Raw genomic sequence first — 24,037 nt, 5'->3', positions numbered from 1 at the left:
ATAAAAAAATTCGACCCGAGTAGGTAAAAAGTTTTGACAGATTTTTCACATGCATAAACATCACTACCAGGGTTTATTATCGAAACACTTCTAACATTAAAATTTATGTTAACAGATCTTAAACTTTCACAAATGTTCTATTTTATTTACCATTAAATTTAGCATATTTGTAACACATCTGTACAGTAAACCAAAATGTGTGTGCATTGTTCATAGAGCAGAAATAATAAATCTTAATTTTATCTTATTGAAATAATAATAATTACTTAAATATAAAATAAGATTCCAAATTATTATGAAACTAAAATTCACTTTCTATTTCAACAATTGGGGGGTTTTATAGCATTTTTCTCTTAAATATTTACTGTCGACAGTGTAAATAATAATAAAAAATGTTGATATATTACCTGGTAATTTCGTATGAACATAAAAATTGCTCAAATAAGTATAAATTATTTTTAAGATTATCTTTTAATGTTTTATTTAATATTCAGTTGTCATTCCGATTCTCTTGTGCAATGCTTACTGATCTGAAACACTTAAATTTAGTCAAATCGTCTAGTTTAAACAGAATTTATTTCAACTTAACACGAACAAGGTATTTTAAAGCTGCACTCTCACAGATTGAACGTTTTGACAACTTTTTTTTATTTTTTGTCTTGGAACGAACCAATTTTTGCAATGGAAACCAGTTATATAAGACTGCTGACAAAAAATCGATCGCAGATTGTTATATTTAAATTCAAAAAAATGATGTTTTATGGATTTTTCTTAAACAGTTACTAACGGTTTAAACCATATAAAATTCATTTTCAAACGGAAATATGAAAATCTACGATCTGGTTTTTTGTCAGCAATCTTAAATTATTGGTTTGCAGAAATTTATGCAAAAATTTGCTCTTTCTAAGACAAAAAATAAAAAAGTTGTAAAAACGGTATATCTATGAGAGTGCAGCTTTAACAGCAATACAACTAATAAGGATTAGAAAACAAGTTACTTATAAAACTTAAATAATTTCCTTTCCTAATAATTATTTAGTTCAATAAACATATAATATTCAAATCCGATACAGATACTTAAAATAAGATGCGTGATATATTTGCTTATATACTGTTATCATTTCTAACACATGCAGCTATATAGTGGGTTTATCATCTCATGCATGACACACTGCCCCCGACACCGAACACTATCCGAACAGACCCGACCAAGCATCGAATCTCCTTGGAACTTGATATAAACCTCTGTACATACAGAAATATGTCCTTATTTTGTTTAAAAGTTAAGCGATCGTCACCGAAAAGTAAACTATGAATGGTTGGTGCACAAGGAACGTCATTGAATCATCGCTGTCTCTGAATGGAGTATAAAGGGCATACCATGAGGAAATGGGACGCATCTTCAATTGCGGTGCATGTACATAAAGGAGAGTCAATGATTTTTTTTCTGTGAAGATCATGGTTTAGCGAACTGCATCCAAGTCTTAGACGACAATGCATGATATGGTTGCGATGCGAACCGACATTGTAAAGTGGAGATGGGGTTGTCAAGTGTGTTTGAAGTTTGTTTTTAAAAGATTGGACTGTTTCCGAGTGTCTTGTTGCTATTGGCAGGGACTTTTAATCTCGAACTGTAGCAGGAAGAAATGATGACGCATATGACTGGGTGCGACAAACTCGTAGGGAAAGTTTTCAGAGATTCAACGACGATAAATATTCAGGCCTCATGCCTTTACACATCTTATAAAAAAGAACAAGCCTATGTTTTTTCTTCTAATTGCAAGGGTGTCCCACTTCAAATCAGCCATAAGACCCTGCATGTTACACAGTTTAGTGGCAACGGTAACTATCCACGCTGCTTAGGTCTGAATTGCTTCGAGTTCACTCTGTAAGTTAGCACTACAGTTGTCGCAGACAACGTCACTATACTCCAAAAGGGGTCTTATGAAGCTTATATACATTTTTCAAGGCAAGCATGACAAAGAATGAATTTAAGGGAACGCATGATACCCAATCTCTTCCAAGTTTTGTTGAGAATGGAAGTGATATGATCTTTCAAATTAGCATCATCAGAAAGGCAGGGACCAAGATGTTTGTGAGAACGAACACTTTAAATTCGAGTATTGTGCATAAACAAAGGGGGTGAATCCCCCTATCACGTTTCTTAGAAAAAATAATTGATTCTGTTTTGGAAGGATTGAAAGTGACAAGCCATTTAGTTCACCAAGTAGATAGTTTCTGAAGATCAGCTTTGATTACAGCAGCTGAAGCTTCAGGTGTCTCCACTACAATGTAGAGGCTAGTATCATCTGCAAATAAACCAACCTTAGCTTCAATATCATCAACGATGTCGTTTATATAAATGAGAAAAAGAAGAGGACCGAGAATAGAGCCTTGAAGCACTCCCACAAGCACATCAGACCAAGATGAGGAGAATTTGAGACAACGACCGGAAATATATGATGTAAACCAGTTGGGAAGAATCCCTCTGATGCCAAAAGAAGACAGTTTGTGAATTAGGCCTCTATGCCAGACTCGATCAAAAGCCTTAGATATATCACAAAAACGCCTTCACCTTCTTCCCCTCATTAAGAGCTTGACGTTTTTCTTTATAAAGTAAAGTAAGTTGATTTACTGTAGAATCCCCTTTGATAAAGCTAGACTGATACGGAGTAATGATATTGTTGCTGACAACGTAATTGTAAAGCTTTTAGTGAATACAGCGTTCCATAAGCTTGCCTAGACAGCTAAGGAGAGAAACAGGACGATAATTTGAGGGCTTGGTAGGATCAGATTTTTCTGAATATAGGAGTAACATTTGAAAGTTTCCAATGCGCTGGAAATGTGGAGAAATCAATGTTTGGAGATAAAAGTAGAAAATGGAGCCGCCAGAACACATGCTCAATGCACAAATTTATGACTCTAGGATTTATGAGATCTGGGCCACTAGCCTTTGAAGTATCCATACAACTAATGGCATCCTTCAAATCCTGTTCAGAAACAATAATGTCTTCAAGAGAGCTTCCATGCACAGTAATAATATCAGGAAGTGGATTCTGTGAATCGTCAAGAGAGGATTGTGAACAAAAGATGTTGTTTAACAAAGTTTCTTTTCCGACCGTTGAGGCTTCAATGTTGTTATCAGACAAGGTGGAAAAGTGGTTTGACGTGTTTCTTTTGGTGATTTACTTGGCAGTTTTAAACCATACCTTTGTTGAAACGTTTGTTGAATTTAATTTATCTATTAATTTGGTATTGTTGTCTGCTTTTAATTTTCGAATAATTTTGGTCACATCATCTCTTGCTTTTTTAAAATTACTCCAGGCTTCATTGGTACTGAGGCGTTTTGCATGTTTGTGTAGTCTAGTACGTGTTCTGTAAGCTTTCTGATATCATTGTTCATCCATGGAATATCGTGCGGCCTTAATGTTGCTATTTTATTTGGGACAGTCTCTGAAGCACACGATAAAATGGTTTTAGCAATTCCTTCGGCAACATAGTCAAAATCATCATTGTGTATAAAACTCCAGTCCTTCATCGCCTATTTGTCTCTGTAGTCATCATATTTACCATTATAATATAACCAAACACGACGTTTATGACAGGTCACTTAAGGTTTGTCGAATTTTAGAATACAAACAACAGGATAATCTTGTAAGATCAGGTATAAATGGGTCAGCAACAAAATTTGTAATGATATTATTTGGTGTTTTTACAAATATAAGATCAATAATTGAGCATGACCTTTCGGTGAAGTGGGTTGGTGAGTCAATCAGTTGGTATGCGTTATATGACGTTAGAAGCCGAGATATTTTGTTTGAGACAGACAATTGTACATCTTTATTAAAGTCACTGGCTACTACGATGTTTGCACAATTTTCATTAAAAGCCTGGTCTATACTCTGCTCGAGCAGAAGCCAATAGATATTGTTAGCATCTTGTGATCTGTAAATCCACCGACAAGTAATTTACGATTACTGACATTGAGTTTAAGCCATAGAGCTTCCAGACCATTTATGCTTAGGTCTTGTCGAATCAAAGCATGTATTCCTTGTCGAATGTATATAGCTACACCGCCCCCAATTCTACCGACACGATCGCATAGAAATGGTAGGGAGAAATTACCAATGATTAAATCGTAGTCAGAAACTCTATCAGATAACCATGTTTCCGTGAAAATCAATACATCATATAATTGGGCTTCCACCTCAAGAATGTCAATTTTAGGTTTGGTATTTATCTGTACTCATAATCTGTTATGATTTTAACTAGGAAACCATTGTGCGCTATTTGAAAACGGGGAAACACAGATGAGACAGCAAAATGATTGTTGCGTTTATTATTTTATTCATGTTAAATGATTTATTATCGGCCTCCTTCTAGCCCACATTGACAATTCTAGGTTTGTTTTGTGGAAATAATGTTTTTTGCCGATTTTCAGACCATTTGGTATATAGCCTCTTTAACAGCCACACCACTAAGTATGTTCACTGTAACACTATAATTTTTTTCACAATTAGTATTGTTAATTGGAATAGCCGCTCATCTGTAGTCAGGAAACTTTAACAACCTCTCTGCACACAGGACATGTTGCGTTGTTCTGAAAGTTAAAGCCAGTAAATGTGAGTGGTATAAATCTCTGAAGCACAAAAGATCAAGTACACATAATCCTCCATGAGGGCAAAATATTTTTCTGTGAACTAGAGAAAAAAATCTTACACTGTCATAAAACAATTTTCTGCTTCTTTCATACTAAAATTTGAAGAAAAATACTGATTTAATTGTCATTAGTTGGAGAGTCGCGTGATAATAAAACAGTTAAAAAAATGACGTTATTTTAGTGATTTAATTAAAACAATACTTTAGAAAACACAATTAACAACTTTTATCAAGCAATCCTGGAACCAAAATCTAAGAACAGTGAAAGTATAAACATTGATATCTTCAATGCATTCAAAAATAGCGGCAGTGAACAGGAAACATGACCTCGGAACATCTCAGACACGTCTTTAAAGAAATTCCTAAAACTTTGATGGAACTGTAGTTTCTTGTGTAATTGGATAAAAACTCCTCGTGCGATTGTTTCAAATATAGCAACTATAAGGCTTTCAAATGGCTTCTTCATGTTATCATTGTTGTTTTGCTTCATATATATAAAGTAACGCAACGGTATGGTTGCATCATAATTACAACAATACAATTTGATATAATCATATGTTTTAAGCAAAATATTTAACGGCAAATTTGATGACCCCAAAATGTTTTAATACAAAAAGCAGATATGACACGCCACAATGCAACGAAAACCACGTTTCAATATGGGCAATCAGAATGTTTGGGCAAATAAAACCAGTTAAGGATAGACGTACATATGAACAAAGACAACTATATTTGTTTTTCAAAGTTATAACTAAAGCTTTGTCAGCAAAACGCAAAAAAAAAAGAAATTGTGAAACAGCTTTAAGAAAGATTTTTGAATTAAATATCAATGTGAATATTGAAATCAATAGGGGATATTATGATAGGACGCTTCTCTGGTGACCTGTATCCATCGAGTTCGGTGTGTAAACACGTATCCGTAGAGACCGCAGGTCGAGCCGGATACATATTAACTCACCGAACGAGTAAATATACCTGCCTATTTAATAATTCCTTTTTATTTTTCGGTTTCAATTTGATTTACATTAACCGCTATCTATCAAATGCGCGAAGTTACAGAATTCACTTTATTGGGCAAAATAAGAACAAAATATTTTATGTCTATCAAAATTAACAAATTGCTAATATGAAAACAATTATAAAACGTCACAGCATAAAAACACACAAGAAACGATACTTATTTTACGAGTATACACTAATCGACATTTCCTGTAGACGTAACGCGGCCATTTTTAACAAAGTAAATATTCGTGGGATATTTCGACGATCATAATATGCAGAATCGAGGTAAGTTTGTGATTCAATCGCTATTTCTATCGACGGCGCGAATTATCTTTCTCCATCATTGGCGAGCTGCTGATATTTATGATAATAAACATGGATAATGCAACAATTAATGAACAAAATGGCAAACAACATGAGAACCATGTTCCTGAAAAGTCACATGCTTCTGGAGCGTTAGTAAAGTTAGATAATTTATTTAAAAGTTGACAGGTTCTACCAGTTTTTTTTATCACCCTATCTTTAGCAACGTGAAAGTAGTTCAGAGATAACACACGGTACTCGAATAATACGGAATCAGAAAACAACAGTATCATGGTACGGATTTTTCAATAGGGCGTGCTGTATTTTCATTGTTGGATATGGAAAAAAATGCATGGCCAAGTTTAACCCCCGATAAGCCAAAATACAAGGAATTTAGACGAATAACTCTTAAGTGTGACCTTGACCTTTGAATATGATCTTTGGCATTTTGACATTCGCCTCCCCAGAGTGTACATTTGTGCCCACTCCCGATTCATGACCAAGTTACACATAGTACAAGCAAAACTACAGCGATTTTTTTAACTTTTTACTTTGACCAAGAGACAAAGGTCTTGCACGCAAAACCATGTCTTCTTATTGTTCGAAGTCATTTTAAAAACTCCTTTGTATGGCCAAGTTAAAGCACAGAAAAAGCCTTTAACTCCCATCAGCTGGCAAGACTTTCCGTCTGCCCAACAACATTTCCTTATCTTATAACCTAGGCTTTATTTAATAACACGTTATGGTAATGTCTTATTAAAAATATATTGCAATGAGTAGCTTACCTACTATATAATATAGTAAATAATATATGTATATAATAATTTCATTACTCAGTAGCTGACAATGTAATCATACATTTTTTGGCGTTTTTTTTGTGTACATGTACTTTTATAGAGAAATTTTGTCAGGACAATATTCTTTTGAGTATGCAATTAATGGGTATGTAACAATTCCTAAGAATAATGCAATACAAGTTGTGTTTAGACGTACTTTCTGTTGTGTTTTGCTTTGGTAAAAGTTTTTTTACAAAGGAAGTCCTGAAACTGATGCCCAAAGTATGACTGTGTTAATTATTATTATATCTAATATCGCCAGGGTTATCGAGCATGCTCTGCTTCTTTTGTACTTGTTATATGCGTATTTAATAGGTTCCTCTTGATGCATTCGTAATAGAACATGTTTAATCTATTCATACTTATCTGAAGGTATATGCTATTTTTTTAAACAAAACCTTAACATATTTCCAAACTTTGGAGTCCTAATTGCATGCTTGTTAAAAGTCCAATATACAAGTGAAAACATATCAGAAGTAAGAAGTGAACCTACTTTCAACCACTCGTCAATACAAGATTTATGGAATATATGGATACAGGGCAATGTTTTCTGTGCATCTCCAGTCTTGTATTTCTCCAGACACACGCTGCGCTCCGCCGTGTTTTTGTCTCTCTGGGTATATCTCGCGGTCGGCAGTGTGGAGCACTCCTCCGTGCTTAGGCCACTAGTGACAGTTCCCAAATTTTCTCCTAGTTCTAAAAGAGCCTGTTTGAAAAATAGCTTATTTAAAATAACATGCCTTAAACGGATCACATACAAAATGGGTATTTTTGTACTTATGGCTTCTTTAGATTTGCTCCCTTTTCTTAAATCAAGATTCCTGTAGAAAAGAATGGAGTTTACAAGAACCTGAACTGGTGTTCATGAACAAATACTTGCATACCAAAGCTTGACGCCTTCATAATAAGATAAAAGAATGCATGGCAGAATGGTGATAAATGGCATATAACTGTCGTGAAAAAACCCTGATAACGTTCGCAAATTGTTTCGTCTGAACAACTTTATCGCGATAATTATTTGACTAACTAGTTAATATTTGCGAAAGAATTCCGGTGAGATACATATCGTATAACTAAAACAAAATTAAAAGTGCCCAGAACCGTCACCTGTGACCTTTTCATGCTGTACAATACTTACAGAATATCTAGTTAACCAGTTATCCTTTTACCTATTAAGTGGAATTCTCAAACCATAACTAGATAATTTGCTAATGCAGGCTTCGAAACCTGAGAACAGGATTCTCTACTTACCTTTAAACTGAATGTAATTAATATGATTCTCTCTTTAAATAGGTAAGCCATATCTAACCTCATAACTGTTTCCGACATTGCTCAAGCCAGGTTCGTTCAACATTGAAAGAATCCTGTCAAAGTCCTCGCGTGTGCCCATCTGTAACGGGAAGCAGTGTCAGAGTATAATGGCAAAACAAAGTGCATGGCATTGCTACCCATGCATTTAGGTCCTAATTGAAAACATGGATATATCGATGCTTATGTTGCAAATAATTTAAAGTTTACCAGTGAGTTCCCGTATGTCTCTAAATAACCTGTAACACATTTATAAACATAGTCAAGTATGATAAAAGTGTGCTTTATTGTCACAAAAGTGTTCTATCATAATAGTAACTACTCACTGTATAAGTGTATCCCTTATATTAAATATGATGGTCAACTTTCTTCAGGGCCACGCCAGGGGTTTCATGTAAAATAAGTCTTCGTTTAAGTGAGCTTGTTGGAGTCTGCAACGAAATGTGGTGACGAAATACCTGCGACAGTCTCCTGTGGTGGTCCTCGAACTCGAAGTCTTCCTCATCAAGGTCTTGGATCGGAAATTGGTGAAAAGGCTGGAACTCCTGTTGACTGGCGGCCATTTGCTGTGAATTACATTTACTTAAACTTTTAAGTTGAAACCACATTTTTATATTTTAATGCGAGACTGACCATGACCATATAGACCCCAAAAGATACTCATGGTACCTCTTTACAAAAGCCTCAGACATAATACGTTTCATCACTTTACATTCACAACAAGTTTCACGACTATTCCAACCAGAGCTATTGAGAGTAAAGCATTTTCTATTTATAGTCACATATACCTTGACTCCATTATTCTCCTTATACTATCCATAGATATGTCTTCATATGTGCTTGTATATACCAAGTTTCAACACTAAAATGCATTCCTTACTCAAACTCTTGAGCGCAAACAATGCGTTCTAGTTAACTTTTAAGCTTGACACCACCAACTTCAAATGAAATTATAACCTTCCTACAGACCAAGTTTCATTACTACTCTGCATACATAAATTCTTCCTAAAGTTAACTTGATTAAAGAGTCAGTGACTTCAATCGATTTTATAATCATTTTACCACAACAAAAAGTCGTTCTTCCAATCATAAACATGGCTTTGCTTGTATAAGAGGAAAAAGTATCCAGTTAAAAGGATTGACACGAATACATTCATTTAAGGAATTGTTGGAGTGCAACCAATCAGGAATAATAACTAATATTTGACACAATGTGATACAGAAAAAAATCTGGATGAAACTTTTTGTTTTTTTTATACTGAGATACAGCATGTTACATCCAGATTTCCTTTTTTGTGATTTTATATGTATATACTGAGATAAAAACACACAAACCTGCTGTATGTCCTGGAGAGGTCTACTCCATTCATGTTGTATTTGATGATCGTCCTGCAGAAAACCTGCATATAAAAATTTGAAAGTTAAAAAAATATGCATTCATTTGTTAGTGAAAAGGTGAAATCGACAGATATGAATATTTCAATTTCTTTAAAAATTGAGTCATCCCATGAGCAAATTCATGAACACCTTATTGGCATTTACGAAATAATACCAATTACCTGCAGGTCGTTGGGCCAGTAAAAGGACATGCTAGGCAAAGCCTCAACACGTTCGTCCCAGCCTCCACCTCTTTGATCCTCCTCTCCATGAAGAGACATGGCCAGCTCACTTCTGCCCATTCCTCGAGATCTGTGACCCGTGATGTGATGAGAAAAACCTCTCAATCCTATGTTTCGACCATGTTGGCCACGCCTTATCGTCATTTCTTCTTGGGTTATCGATTCTTGCAGTCTAAGGGCAACCATTCTGTCTTGCTGCTCTTGCTCCTCCCTGTCAGCTCGTAGCATTTCCAGCCAAATGCAGGCGATCTAGCTCTTCCTGTCGCTGTCTTTCATGGTTAAACTCTTCCTGTTAATAAGAGTGTTGATAAGCATACATGTACAAAACTATCATATTTTGGTATACAGTTGTATCGATAACGAGATGAATGGGAATGTCATGGACTCTCCTGCAATACTGAATCTGGCTAAATGATTATTTTGCAATAGTTTTAATGATTTTTCTCTATCATACATTATAACTTTGTGCACATGAACATTATATCAATCAAAGATTAGGGAAAAAGTATGAGCGAAACTTAATACAATTTATAGAATAGAAGTTTTTTTCCATTTTTATCTAGCTCTATATGAATTGAAAATGTTGACTGCTTCAAGCTCTATATTATGAAACTACATAATAAATATATACGAGAGGTTCATGACTTTTTATTGCTAAAGTCTGCGTCTTATTAAATATGTAGGAATAATATGTGCTTAAATATAACGATGTGCATATATATATATATGTCATTCTTAATAACCTGTAAACTAACAAAACTGATTTTTCTTAACATAGTTGGGTAGTTGATCTATGAAAATAAAAAAAAATATAATAAAAGAATAGAAAGGCTAAGACATTGTAAGCCTCGTTGTTTTGAAAATTATTTTAAAAAGCCTAAAACAGTTAAAACAATGTTTCTATTGAAGACTTTTACGACTATTTTTCATCATTGCAAAATGACATACATTCTGCTGAAAACTATGAGGCATGCGATTTTACCAGCAATCATGATTTTGAAAAAAATAAATTGAAGGCTTAAGGAACTAGATGATTCTATTACATATAAAGAATTTTCAATAGTCATTAAATCACTTAAAAGGGGATTTTTTGCAGACGATCAGTTATTAAATGATTTTTTCATCGATTAGTTTTACATGCTGTCGTCCCATCTCGTTGATTTATTTAATGATAATCTCGATTCGTGTTGTTTCCCCTTCAAGTTAACACCGGGGAATGATGTTAGTGAACTGTTTCGCAATGATTTTTACCGGTATGTTTAATAAACGAGTAAACACCTTGGCAGACAATAATGACAATTATGCCATATCGAGCGACTCTCAATTTGGATTTCGCAAGGGACTGTCTACAACGCTTGCTACTTTTGTCAACAATGAAATTGTACAACAACTGTTAATGGATAAACACAGATTGTATTATGCCTTTATTGATATGAAACGTGCTTTCGATATTGTTAGTTTAAATAGCCTCTCTTAAAGTTATATAGATCAGGAGTAGATGGAAAACATGCTTAGAATTGATAAGAATATAAATGCAGATGTAAAAAAAGTTCTTCTTTACTGTGCTGTCGATCTTAAGCAAGAGAAGATAATGTGTCCGGTCATATTTGCTCTTTTCGTTAATGGCCTTGAGCTATTTTGAGAAGATGATCCACTATACAGATTTAGATTTTACTGACCGTTCCAAGGCGGTACCTAACAATCCTTGATAAACACACCTAGTTTTTTTATATGGTATATATGTACTGCTTTGTTTGTAGAGTTTTGTGTTGTTGTTCAATATATCTGGTTTGTGATTGTTTGTTTTGGTGTTCTATGTCTTTACCCTGTGCCATTAAACGTCCTGTGTTTCTATGTTTAATTAATAGTCATGTCCTTTGAGTGTCTGTCAGCGAATGTTTAAGTATGAATGCATTTCTTCACGTAATGTTTAATAGTCTTATCTTTAAATGTATCTTTCTAGTTTTCTAGTTGGTCAGGTGAGTTTAAAAACACGTGTTAACATAACTGTCTGTTCATAGACTAATCAGTATATTCTATATACCTATTACTTGAAATATGGATGCTGTCAATTTTATATGTTTTAATATGCTTTAGGATGGCGCAACCTATTTTTTTTTACTCAAAACGAGGCAGATCTCACTCACTGACTATGATTGACTAAGTAAACATGATTAATATACATGACCAATAGAAATCGGTGATTAAAATAACAAAGAGAAATAATAAACATGAAACGAGTGGTGTTAAGAATGATCTAATTGACGAGCTTGGTTATATAGATTTAGCATTGTTGCACACTTCGCCTATTCTATTATGATTCTCCTTCATGTACGGCCAAATTTATGGGACGTGTACTCATTATTTCACATCATTCTCTTAATGAAATAATCATACCAGAACTATTGGCTGGTGTAAATGCACCAGTCCTATTCAGTCAAATAACCGTTAGTGTTTCTTCACTAATACATGACACTCTGGGTATGTGAGAGTACAAATATAAAAACATAGGTTATAAGACGTAGGAATTAAAAATCAATATATATAAAGCACTTTGTACTTTAATTTTAACAATGACAGGCATACCTGGGCTTGTCACCATGTTGTAATTTGTTCTTTAAATTGGTATAGTATAACATATCATTTTTTACCATTTGACATTTGATATAAACAAACGTCGTTTTTTGTTGGCTTTCGTAAAGGGAATTGATACACGTTTTGTTTCACTAAATTTGAGTGCCTTTCTACTGTAACAAAATCCCGATGTTATTTAGAAATATTTATTTTAAGGTCTAGTCATCATTTTTTGTACCTGAATCTGGCATTGCATTCAATTAATACTAATGTAAGTTATACTTGATTGTATTGCTATGTTTTACCACGTTCCACGCTAGTTTGTTTTATCTGATTGTCAAGTATAACTTCTGTATAATTATCGTCTGCTTCTGCGTACATTTGCGTAGCTCCATATAGGCCTTGTAGGTCTGGGCCTAAAACCTTTTTAAAAAATGACAAAATTTAAATAACCCAAAAATGCAATAAAATCTAATAGCTACTCAAACACTTTAAACAACTCAAAAGTTGTATATAACGTTATTATAACCAAAGCAAGTCTGGTGTTTATTTTAACTACGTGCAGGGTATATTGCTTGATTTTATTGTTATCATTGCATATATAATAAAGTTTGTGTTATGTGCATATAAAATGAATGTAATTACGCCTTTCGTTTCTCTCCTGTACTGCTTCCAAATTGCTTCGGGGTGGGGGGGGGGGGCGGTGGTATCCCCAAACTCACATAGAACTATCGGGCCTACAAGGTTTTATACGCCTTTGGCGTGCATGTCGGAGAGCCTTTACCAAATGGTCACGTAACACTATAGGCGTGGCCTTATCGGTATCGGCGTGGTGTCAAATATATTAATATGTATCAACTTGATATTTCATGCATACGGTCTGAATAAAATAAATTCGATCCGAGCCGGTAAAAAGTTTTGACAATGGTCAGATTTTTCCTGACATATGTATAAACATCTCTACGGTGTCGAAACTTTTCTGACATTACAGTTTATGTTAGCAGAACATAAACTTGCGTAAATGTTCATTTCAAAGTGACTCATTAAATTTAGCATTTTTGTAGTACGTCTGTACAGTAAACCAAAATGGGTGTGCATTGTTCATAGTGCAAAAATAATCAGTCTTAATTTTATCGTATTGAAATATTAATAATAAAAATCAGATTCTAAAATATTCTAAAACTAAAACTCACTTCCTATTTCAATCATTCGGGGTTCGATGGGAATTTTCTCTTAAATATTTACTGTCGACAGTGTAAAATAATAAAATAAAGTGTCGATAGATTACCTGCCAATTTTGTATGAACATAGAAATTGCTCCAATAAGTATAAATCAGTTTTAAGATTATCTTTTAATGTCTTATTTATTCGTTTAGTTTTCTTTTCGATTCTCGTGTGCAGTGCTTACTAATCTGAATCACTTTAATTTAGTCAAATCGTCTGAAGAGATTGTTGAGGTCAGGCGGTTGAAATGTAATCGTTACAACTCGGCTATCTCTGTCTAAATATCTTTGAGCAAATTGACATTTTTTTTTAAACAAACACAAAACAGTAACTGATAGATACTCATTTCAACATTTTTTGTAAATAAAAGCCTAAAACAAAATATTTAGTCAGGTTATTTAAGCTTTTCGGCATTGTATGCCCGACCTTGTCGCATTTTTCGATAATACTTAAGGTTAAGTTAAACATAATAATGTTTTAGGCGATGGATTTAATTGTACTCTTGGTGTGAGACAAGGAGAAAGTTTGTCATCTTTTCTTTTCTCGATGTTTCTGAATGACATAAAATATATTTTTATACATAAAGGTTTAGATGGGATTGATGTTGATATGTTTAAGATATTCCTTATTTTATATGCTGATGATATTGTTATATTTGCCAACTCAGCAAATGAGCTTCAGTTAAGTTTAGATGCTCTACAAGAATATTGCAATAAATGGAAATTAGTTGTTAATACCGTTAAAACAAAAATTATGATATTTAGTAAGGCAGGAAGATTGAGAAATTATTTAAAGTTTTATTACAATAACGAGGAATTAGGAATCGCCAATGGGTTTTCATATCTTGGTATTGTGTTTAGTAAAGGAGGATCTTTTTCGGATGCCCAAACTACATTAGCAAACCAAGCGCTTAAAGCCATTTTTCAAATGAATAAATATCTTTATAAGTTCACTTGTCTATCAGTAAAGCATAGACTTGATCTATTTGACAAACTTATTGCCCCAATTTTAAATTATGCAGGAAAAGTTTGGGGTTTTGTCCAAGGTAATGCAGTTGAAAGAGTTCATCTACAGTTCTGTAAACGTATACTCGGTGTCAAAAAGACAACCCAAACTGATTTTATTTACGGAGAATTAGGAAGTTTAAGTTTTAAAACAATTAAATATATGAATATAATTAAATACTGGGTAAAACTATTGTATACAGATAATAACAAATACATAAAAAAGGTTTATATTATGCTTAAAAATGACATGGAGCGAAATGCAAACAAGCCGAATTGGTGTTCACTTACTAAAGACCTTCTTTGTAGTTTAGGTTTATTTGATGCATAGTTTTATCAAGAAATAGGCAATGTTGAATTATTTTTGTCATTAGTGAAACAGCGGCTAAAAGATAATTACATCCAGGATTGGCATGGTAGACTTAATGCATCAAGAAGAGCTCGATTTTATATTAATGTATCAAGTTTTAGACTTCAGCCATACCTCAAAATATTAAATGTTACAAAGTTGCGTAAGTCTATGTCTAAATTGCGGCTATCCTCACACAGATTAAGCATTGAAACAGGTAGATGGAATAGACCGCAATCAAACCATTAAACGAACGTATATGTACCATTTGTAATTTATTAGAAGACGAGTATCATTTTGTTTTAGAGTGCACATTGTATACTGAACTCAGAGTTAGATATCTTCCTAGGTATTATATACAACGTCCCAGTATGTTATTGCTGCTTTTGTCGCCATTGTATATGTACATGTTTTGCAGATGGGTCTATGACCTTCTTGGAAATAAATGTTCTGTTCTATTCTGTTCTGTTCTTAAAAAGAGACCTCTTTTGAAAAATAACTTATCACTGTTCAAAAGCTTTTTGATCACTTTTCACACATAATGACTCTTTAAATTGTCCGACTCCATAAAATGCAATTCAGTATAGTTTTTGTAAGTTTCATTTTTGTCCAACATGTCCTTTAATTTTTTTTAAATAATTATGTCTGCAATACAATGTAATAATGAATATAATTCAGGATGTGTTCCCATTTTTAAATTTTATTACTTTACCAAGTCCTTCTATATATACGTGGAATGAGTAGATTGGGAGACTTCACAATCTTTCTGATATGTAACCCCCAATTCATGACTCTGAATTACAAAAACAAAATTAAATAAATCTTATATTATATCAAATTAAAGAGCATAACTATTGGTCAGATTTATAGATCTTTCTATGCACTTGTTTTTGTATATATATTAGACATATTTATAGGCTTGTATTTTCATTTTGAAGCTTATAATTAATTTGGAGGCTGCACGCTGATTAACTATTTTAAATATGTACATATCTAGTGATATGTAAGGCTAACCATTCCAAGGCGGTTACCGCAACACTTAATGTTAATGTGTTCTTTTCGCTTTTTAGTCTCTAGTTCAATGTCTCTTTGGCAATGACATTGTGCCTTCTTTGAGAACTTGAACTTGACTTGACCTTAGGTATTTTATTACATTGTTTGAATGTTTAATTTGCACACAACAATGATGATGATGATGACACTAATACTATGCCAAAACCTTAACACATTTTCTTCAAACAAAACAAGGAAATTCAGAGTAACTTTTATTACATTACTTTAGAAAATAAACCTATAATCAATGAAATAAAACTGTATCTCTAAAATAACATGTTTTAATAAATTATACCGAACGACTTGACAAATACTTGTAAGGACACAGTTTTTTCTGGTTTAAATTTAAATATAAATGTATGTATCAGCCGATGATGACAAACGTTCATTGATACATCTAGTAAATAATTTTCTTAATAGAGCAACATTACTATATATTTACATCCGTACTTGATTTTCTGAACGATAAAAATTGAGTTCATTTTGCATGAACCGGTCGACCTTTCGTGACCTATGTAGGAGGAGTTTGGCCACAAAGCAACGCTCTAATTGGGCGTAGTGATCTTACTATTGCTAAATATAGCATGGCACATGTTCTGTTGAATGCCGGCTTGTTTACATGTTTCTTTTGATGTTTTATGAAGAATTTAAATGAAAGTCATTATCTTCTAGAAGTACCATTTGGAAAATGCTTTATTTTGCATTTGATAACCAAAGAACACGCATTGAACAAATAATAAAGATAAATTAAAACTGACACGGTTTTTACTACGGTTCGTCTGTAACAACTGTCAAAACAAACATGGCGGATGATTCTAAATTCGGCGATTTCTTTCTAGGACAAATGTATTCGTTCGAACAAACATCTTAATATTGACAATTCGAGAAGACTAGCACATTACAACACTTCAATATCTTTGCGAATGTTAAAAGACAACACAGCAATGAAATTATGACGCTATAATTACCTTGAACTGGAAGTTATCCATGAAATCACCATGACCACATTCTTTATGCCCACTCACATGGATCATGCATATGTAAAACATGAGTTAAAATGTATCGAAAGTTCTCTTGATTGAAATAAACATATTACAACAAAAATCATTATTACCTCCACATATTTTACAGAAACTACCAAATGATAAAAATAAATCTTTGATTATTTATGTCTTTCTGCAAATTACTTATGGACTATTTATTATGCGGAGGATAAAAAGAACGCCCAGCTAAAACACCAAGGGCGACAAGTGCTCTTACCATTTACATTCGCTCTTCACGTTTTGTTCCACTTTGTTGTAATTAAAGGCTTATTCTCAATCGCTATTAGGTCGGAAAAAAAACAAATAAGAAGGAAAAATGTAAATATAAGTATTGATCCTTATTTTCTGTGCGTTCATGCAGTATGAACGCTCGGCCGCGATTTTGCATATTTTGCTAAAATCGCTAACGCGGTTTATGCATATGCAAAATCGCGGCCGTGCGTTCGTACTGCATGAACGCACAAAAAATAAGGATCAATACTTATATGTTCAAACGATTATTGCGTTTTTTTCTGTCCAGCTATTCGAAAGCATGATCATGACAGAGCAATGACAGGAATAGTTATATGTTACAAATCTACATGTTACATAAAGAGAATGTGACAAGAATACACGATGACTGTCTTTCGAAGTATTTTATTTTTTAAAAATATACAAATCCATGACGGATACGAATGCTGAACTATAACGGTATCGAACTACTAGAAAATACACTTATTAACTACAATACCATGCCAAATTCACACTTCTTGGTTTTATATGATTTAAATGCAAGAACAGGGCTCTGTAAAGAATATTTGACTTTGGACCACTATGTTGATAACTTTGAACCTTATGCTGACCCTATTGATGGTTCGCATATCATGCCTAGATCGCCGAACGAGAAAAGAACAAAAAGCTCTTTGGTTTGAATCTTATAAACGTTCGTAAAAACGCCACCAAAATTGCAAACGGGCGTTTACATAAGGACATGGATATCGGCGAGTTAAATTCATAAACCAAAACGGCAGCAATGTTTTGGACTACTGCCTTTATACGGATGACATTGTAAATATAATCGAGGACTTAATTGTAGGTGTTCGAACAGAATTGCATCAATTTCCAATGCAACTGAGAATATGTTTTTCTAACAGTCAAATCTATAATGGTATTCAACCTTCACAAGAGCAAAAGTCTACACAATATGTATTTGATTCCGATCATCAACTTTTATTTGTTACGGGGGTGAAAAGACTATTCCATGATGAGTTCATCGTGATGTTTGAATTGCACGAAAAAATATGTTGAGAGAGATATAAATGAGGTTGTTAAATTATTAACAAATGCACTGTCACGATGTAGTGAAACTTGTGAACGTACATTTATCTTCTAGCCCACGATATTTTTTTTTTATATATATATATATATATATATATATATATATATATATATATTAATTAATTATACCGAACGACATGACAAATAATTGTAAGGACACAGTTTTTTTTGGTTTAAATTTAAACGATAACCAGCACTTAACGGATTGAATACAATATATCTATTGTTGAGTTGATAACTGACTTTGAAAATTTATTTTAAGATATTGATAATACGGAAAAGACATTTCAAGAAAGAACAAAAATTAAAAAAGTAAGTAAAAATGGCTGTTATGACGGTTTAGTGCGAGAATGGTTCACGCACAGTATACACCATATTCTTCCACTGTCGAATAATTTTTTTTTAACAAAATATTTTTCACTGGAGTATACCCGAATCAATGGTGCGAAACTGTTATAATCCCTCTATACAAAATGTTTTCACTACCAAAATTGGCAGGGGAACAAGCAAACTAATCGAAACGAATTCAGAGATTTGGGGTGTAGATCTCAAATGTGTGGTAAAACAAGTCCTTATTAATGCCTGTAAGCGCTATATGAGTTTACCACTAAAACTACCAATATTGCTGTATTAGGCGAGTAGAGTCGTTTTCCTACGCATGTTGAAATGGTAAAACGTGTTATTGAATAAGACTTTTAAATGTAGATAATAGATATGCAAAATATAGCATTCCATCATGGTCGTTGGGTGACATATGTAAATAATAGATTGCTAAACTGTGGACTTCAATGCGTTTATCATAACTAAAAAGTATTAAAATTAATGAAAATAATGCCTGACGTAGGTTTAGTTGAACACCGGTGTGTACCACAAGAAAAACCGCGCTTGCGTGGTGGCTGTCAAGATGATTAAGTTAAGATGCAAGTTATTGCAGAGGTGTTTCTAAATTAATATGTATAGAATCGTGTATTGTATTTGATTGCAAGGTCTGCTCTTTAAATCTCTTTTCTTTTCTTTCGTTAAGAAATTTAACGGATGCTACAAATTCAAACTTGTATTTCAACTTACTTGAACTATCTTATCTCGTATCTTTACTACATTTATGTAATTAGCTTTTTTGTATGTGTGCTTGTATCATATTGTACATGTTTAACAACTTCTGTTACCATTGTTACTTTTGCACATTTATAATGTACAAATTTGTTGCCGTGGGCCGGTGGTGCAGTCAGTAAACTTACAAGGATTTAAAGCGATTTACCAGAACTTAACCTTTCTAAGAATCATACATCTTGTCAACGCATTGCAGACCGTCCGATTACCAATTGTAGTCTGACATGCACAATCAAGTATAGGACCCGACGTGTTGGAAAATTCGCTGTTGCCTGGACAGCACCAAAGATCACTGAATTTGCATTCATCTTCATCCTTATTGCATGCTCTTCCAGACCAACCCGGCTTACATTCGCAGTCACCGTTGCTATTTACCAAAACAGTACGCAGTATACGCGATGGTAGGGTCCAGATAACAATGCGCTTTGAAGCCGCAACTCCTTACTAGTATGTTTTATTAATGTTTGCATGGAGTTCAAGGGTCATACTGACAAGCCTTCAAATGACATAAACGTCAGCGAAGAAACATTCTTTCATTTACATCTTTTCCTACGTTATTAGTTTGGTTGTAAGTGGCCTGTATCTCATTAAGGTATAGGATTTAGATAGATTAAATATCCTTTCAGTGCTGAATGATAAAATAGGGCATGTCCCGTCATCTTATTTACTGTCTCTAACACGCCCTAACTGGTAAGAACTGCTTCTTTGCAAAGTACATATTATATGTAATTACACATTTTGTACGACTTGGATCTGTGATTACCAATACAACTTTAATGTATAATTAATTAATGCCCAGCTTTATTATCGTGATGGATACTCTCATAACATTATTATGTATTCTTCACCCGCAAGGCCATGTAGCTATGAAAAACTATAGGTCAATTTATTAATAAAGGTACTAAACAGATCAATGTTTTGCTTAAATAGACGTTTGAATTGAGGGCATTATCATTTTACGTTGAAATAAGTCATAGTTACTACACCCGAAAACCGAGCTATTGAAATTATCCAAATAGCTTCAGCTCACAACAAATCGTACCCAGCTTTTAGTACTTTAATGTTACACATTTCGTACAATATAAAGAAAAGAAAAACAAAAACACATACTCAAATATAAAGGAAAATGTCGAAGTGTAGAATTTGAATGATAATGTTTAGAAGGCAAACTAATGGCAGAGAGGCAGAGATTAGTTTTGAAGGACTGAAAGAACAATCAAAAATGTAAAAAAAATGGACTGCCAATGCTTTTAGCTTTTTATGCTCAACTAAAGTTACCTACGTCTCCAATTTTGAATAATGTTTGGAATTTCTTTTAAACAATTTAACTTTTTAATAAGAAATCGAAATAAATAAACTCGCATCGTACACGACTGTTTATATAAGCACATGAATATTGGGTAATCTAAAATAGTTATTCAATTATTTGAATCATCAAGTTGCTTGAGTGGGGTGATTTGCTTCATAAGCCATCACATTCATTTAATAAGAACTCAAATTCTGTCAAGAACCCCCCCCCCCCCCAATACTTGTTTCCAAAACAGACGAGCTTGTTTTATGAAAGAGCATTTAAGCAAAAGTGATATCCTGATGTCTTCCATCTTGTTTCATTGCATCCTGAATACGAATTTTGAGCAATTACAATGCTACTTTCGTTAAAGTTTATTTCATAATCCCAGATAAAATCGTATTCAAGTTATCTTTTTACTCTAGCTATCATTATCTTACTTCCTGACTCACTTTCTTTACTAGCTCAGTTTCTTTCCAAATACTCAGCATAAATAACATATGTTAGCAAGCATCAGGAAGAATATCCCATAGCCTTATTGAGCAGGCTTGATGCAAAATGTCATATTTACGTATATTACATATTTTAACACATGGTGCCGCTACGCTTACACAATGTCAGTATATCTCGGCAAGCTTCTTAATACATATCAGTTTGAGAATGACCGAGGTGTTTCGTATGTCGTATTATGTCGATAGGTTCCGTCTATTTCGGTACGACTTTCCGAACTTGCGCCCCCTGGTGCTAAAAGATGCTTTAATTTTGTTAAAATGCATTTCAATAAAATTATTTCTCACATATTTTTTATTGAAATGCATGTTTACTTGCTATTGTATTTATTATGAAATGGTTACGATTGCACACGATTTGTTTTATCAAAGTGTCATAAAAATTATTTCAATTTTAGATACTTAAGAAGGTGTGCTTAATCTATGAAGGCATAATGGTGCACAGGCTGCTTTCTATAAGAGCAAAAGGGTGCTATGACCCTTGCATAACTTTCTAGCAAAAACCTTACCTTATTCACACTATACAAACTCAGGTTTAAAAAACATAATATAATTGAAAAATCTTTCCCCTATCATCTTCAATCATGACAAGTTTTTACATGATGTTGTTTATTTCAAAACCACCAAGATAAAGTGTTGTGGTTTTAATTTTAAGATTCACTATAACCACAGAATTAGATGATTAAACAATTAACTGCATTGCACTTACACAATTTTAATACTGTCATCATAAATATAAAATCCCAGAAAAATAAAATGTTTTGACTGTTTAACTGCTTTTTATCCAGCTTGAATAGAAACTATGGTATAATATTTTCACATATTTTTCAGCCATAAGCCTGTATGAATTAACCCTGACTTTCTGTGAAATTCAAAGAAATAAAACAAAATTAAAATTTCCATTGGTCATTATCAACTTTAACTTGAAGCCCCTTCGGTAATTGTAAAATTAGACAATTGAAGTAAAGGAGTATCGGAATGATCTTTAGATCTTTGATTGTTTAAAGGATGTACAATTATATTTTCTCGCAGACGATGTTTACAAAACAGTAAGACATTACTATTATTTTAAACACACTCTTGAAAATTTATGTAGGTTTATTCGAACTATATTTAAATCATGCAACCGAATTTAACAATACTTCACATCATATTCTAACATATAAAATTAAAATTAAAAAAACAAAAAAGGATAAAAGATATAACACAGCACTTAACTGAAAGAAATAGAAAAAAAAACCCAACTTACCCTACAAATAAATCCTTAGCTTCATCAGTCGCCGATGGCCAAATTTACAACCAAATTATTCGTTCATTCACTAAAATATTCCCATTCATGCATCCGCACTAAACTCACGCAGAAAACGCGGAACAAATACATCTACACTGGCGGTACGCTTTGTTTACTCATCTGTCGTTTAATATTTATTACTGTAACCTTAACCGCTATGTATAACTCATTCTTAACCCAAATTTCTAGTATTGTATATATCTTATCCATAATGAACAAGAACACTCCCAACCTCCCCCGTCAATGTCTTGCCAATACAAGTAGATATCTATTACACTAAATATTAATTGATACTTAACCTTGAAACGTATTTGTCTCCATATTGAATTTCAGTGTCGTTATGATATGTATAAATTGACTATATCTGTAGTATGATTGATATTACCAAATATATGATTACCTTCACTTGTGTAACATGCAAATCGGATACTACTATCACTCTGTATAACATTGTACTTGCCAATGATATGTTTTCACGAAAAATTATATAGCCAGACAGAGCCCCTGGTGTTTTATACCGCAGTCTAAACAACGTAGTTGACACGGTGTGATTATGCCCCATTTTGTAGACGGGATAAAACAACAGTGGCCCTGCTAAGCTTTTATACATGTACATGTATATATGATTATTGTATTTCGTACTATTAATCAGTTATTTCGAATTCCTGTATCCGATTACCAATATTTTAACATGCGTTTTTTATATATCCTATTCATGTTGTTGTATACATTGTAACCTGAATTAGTAAATAAAACGAGTTTTGAGTTGAGTTTAAAGCTAAACACAACGAGTAAAACGCGACAAAATAGAATATACATTGTTTCCGGACTTGATTGCTTTTGGTGTAATACAGTACTGCTTCGTTTTCGTTTAATGCGTTGAGACCAACTACTGAGACATAAACGTCATTTTGTGAGGTGACCATTTTGCCGACGATAAGAAAATAGAGGGATACTGCTGACCAATGGCTAACCATACAGATAAAGAAGGACATTCTTACTAGTAAAATGAAAGTAGTAGAGTTGTTTTATGATTAATTATGCACTAGCGGATCCAGGTGCCCCCCTCCCCCGTCTAAAATCGTCCAAGTTTACTTTTTAATTCAATAAAGGAGAAAAAAGTAATAACATACCCCCAAAATGCACCATTTTGAACTAGAAATTGTTACTTTTTCGTTTGGAGAAAACCCCAAACCCCACTGCAAACACTTTCAACCAAATAGAGTTCGAGGAGGGGCGCGTCAAAAGAATTCGCCCCTAAGTTACGCCCCCTCCAACGTCAAATCCTGGTCCCATTCCTGTTATGTACTATATGTTGTCAAAAAATCGTTATAAATGTTAAATTGGCAGGTGACCTTTATCTTGAAATAGCACATGCAAACAAAGGGAAGTGACTAAGAATTCTCAAACATGTAAAGCTCCTTTTTAAAATCGATACGTTTTGAATGTTTTCGTACTTGATTGTAATGAACCAAAAAAAAAGAACCTCGAATGTATTTGTGAATAAACTATATGATAAAATTTCACCAGCGAAACTTTAAACTCGAT

At 33.4% G+C, this 24,037-nt stretch overlaps 1 protein-coding gene across 1 annotated transcript; it reads right to left on the bottom strand.

The window, feature by feature from the left end:
- Positions 1–4,352: 4,352 nt before the first annotated feature.
- On the bottom strand, positions 4,353–23,256 carry LOC128230396 (uncharacterized). Its single transcript, XM_052942618.1, has 7 exons — positions 22,448–23,256; positions 9,668–10,016; positions 9,444–9,497; positions 8,567–8,674; positions 8,110–8,190; positions 7,294–7,506; positions 4,353–4,600 (listed from the first exon to the last, which is right to left on the bottom strand). The coding sequence occupies exons 2-7, from the start codon at positions 9,953–9,955 to the stop codon at positions 4,553–4,555; spliced, it is 792 nt and encodes a 263-aa protein (XP_052798578.1). The 5' UTR covers positions 9,956–10,016; positions 22,448–23,256; the 3' UTR covers positions 4,353–4,552.
- Between the last annotated feature and the right edge of the window lie 781 nt (positions 23,257–24,037).

The sequence above is a fragment of the Mya arenaria genome, chromosome 4, assembly GCF_026914265.1.
Source record: "Mya arenaria isolate MELC-2E11 chromosome 4, ASM2691426v1".
In the NCBI taxonomy this organism is placed as follows: Eukaryota; Metazoa; Mollusca; class Bivalvia; order Myida; family Myidae; genus Mya; species Mya arenaria.
This window is presented reverse-complemented; position numbering and strand designations above follow the sequence as displayed.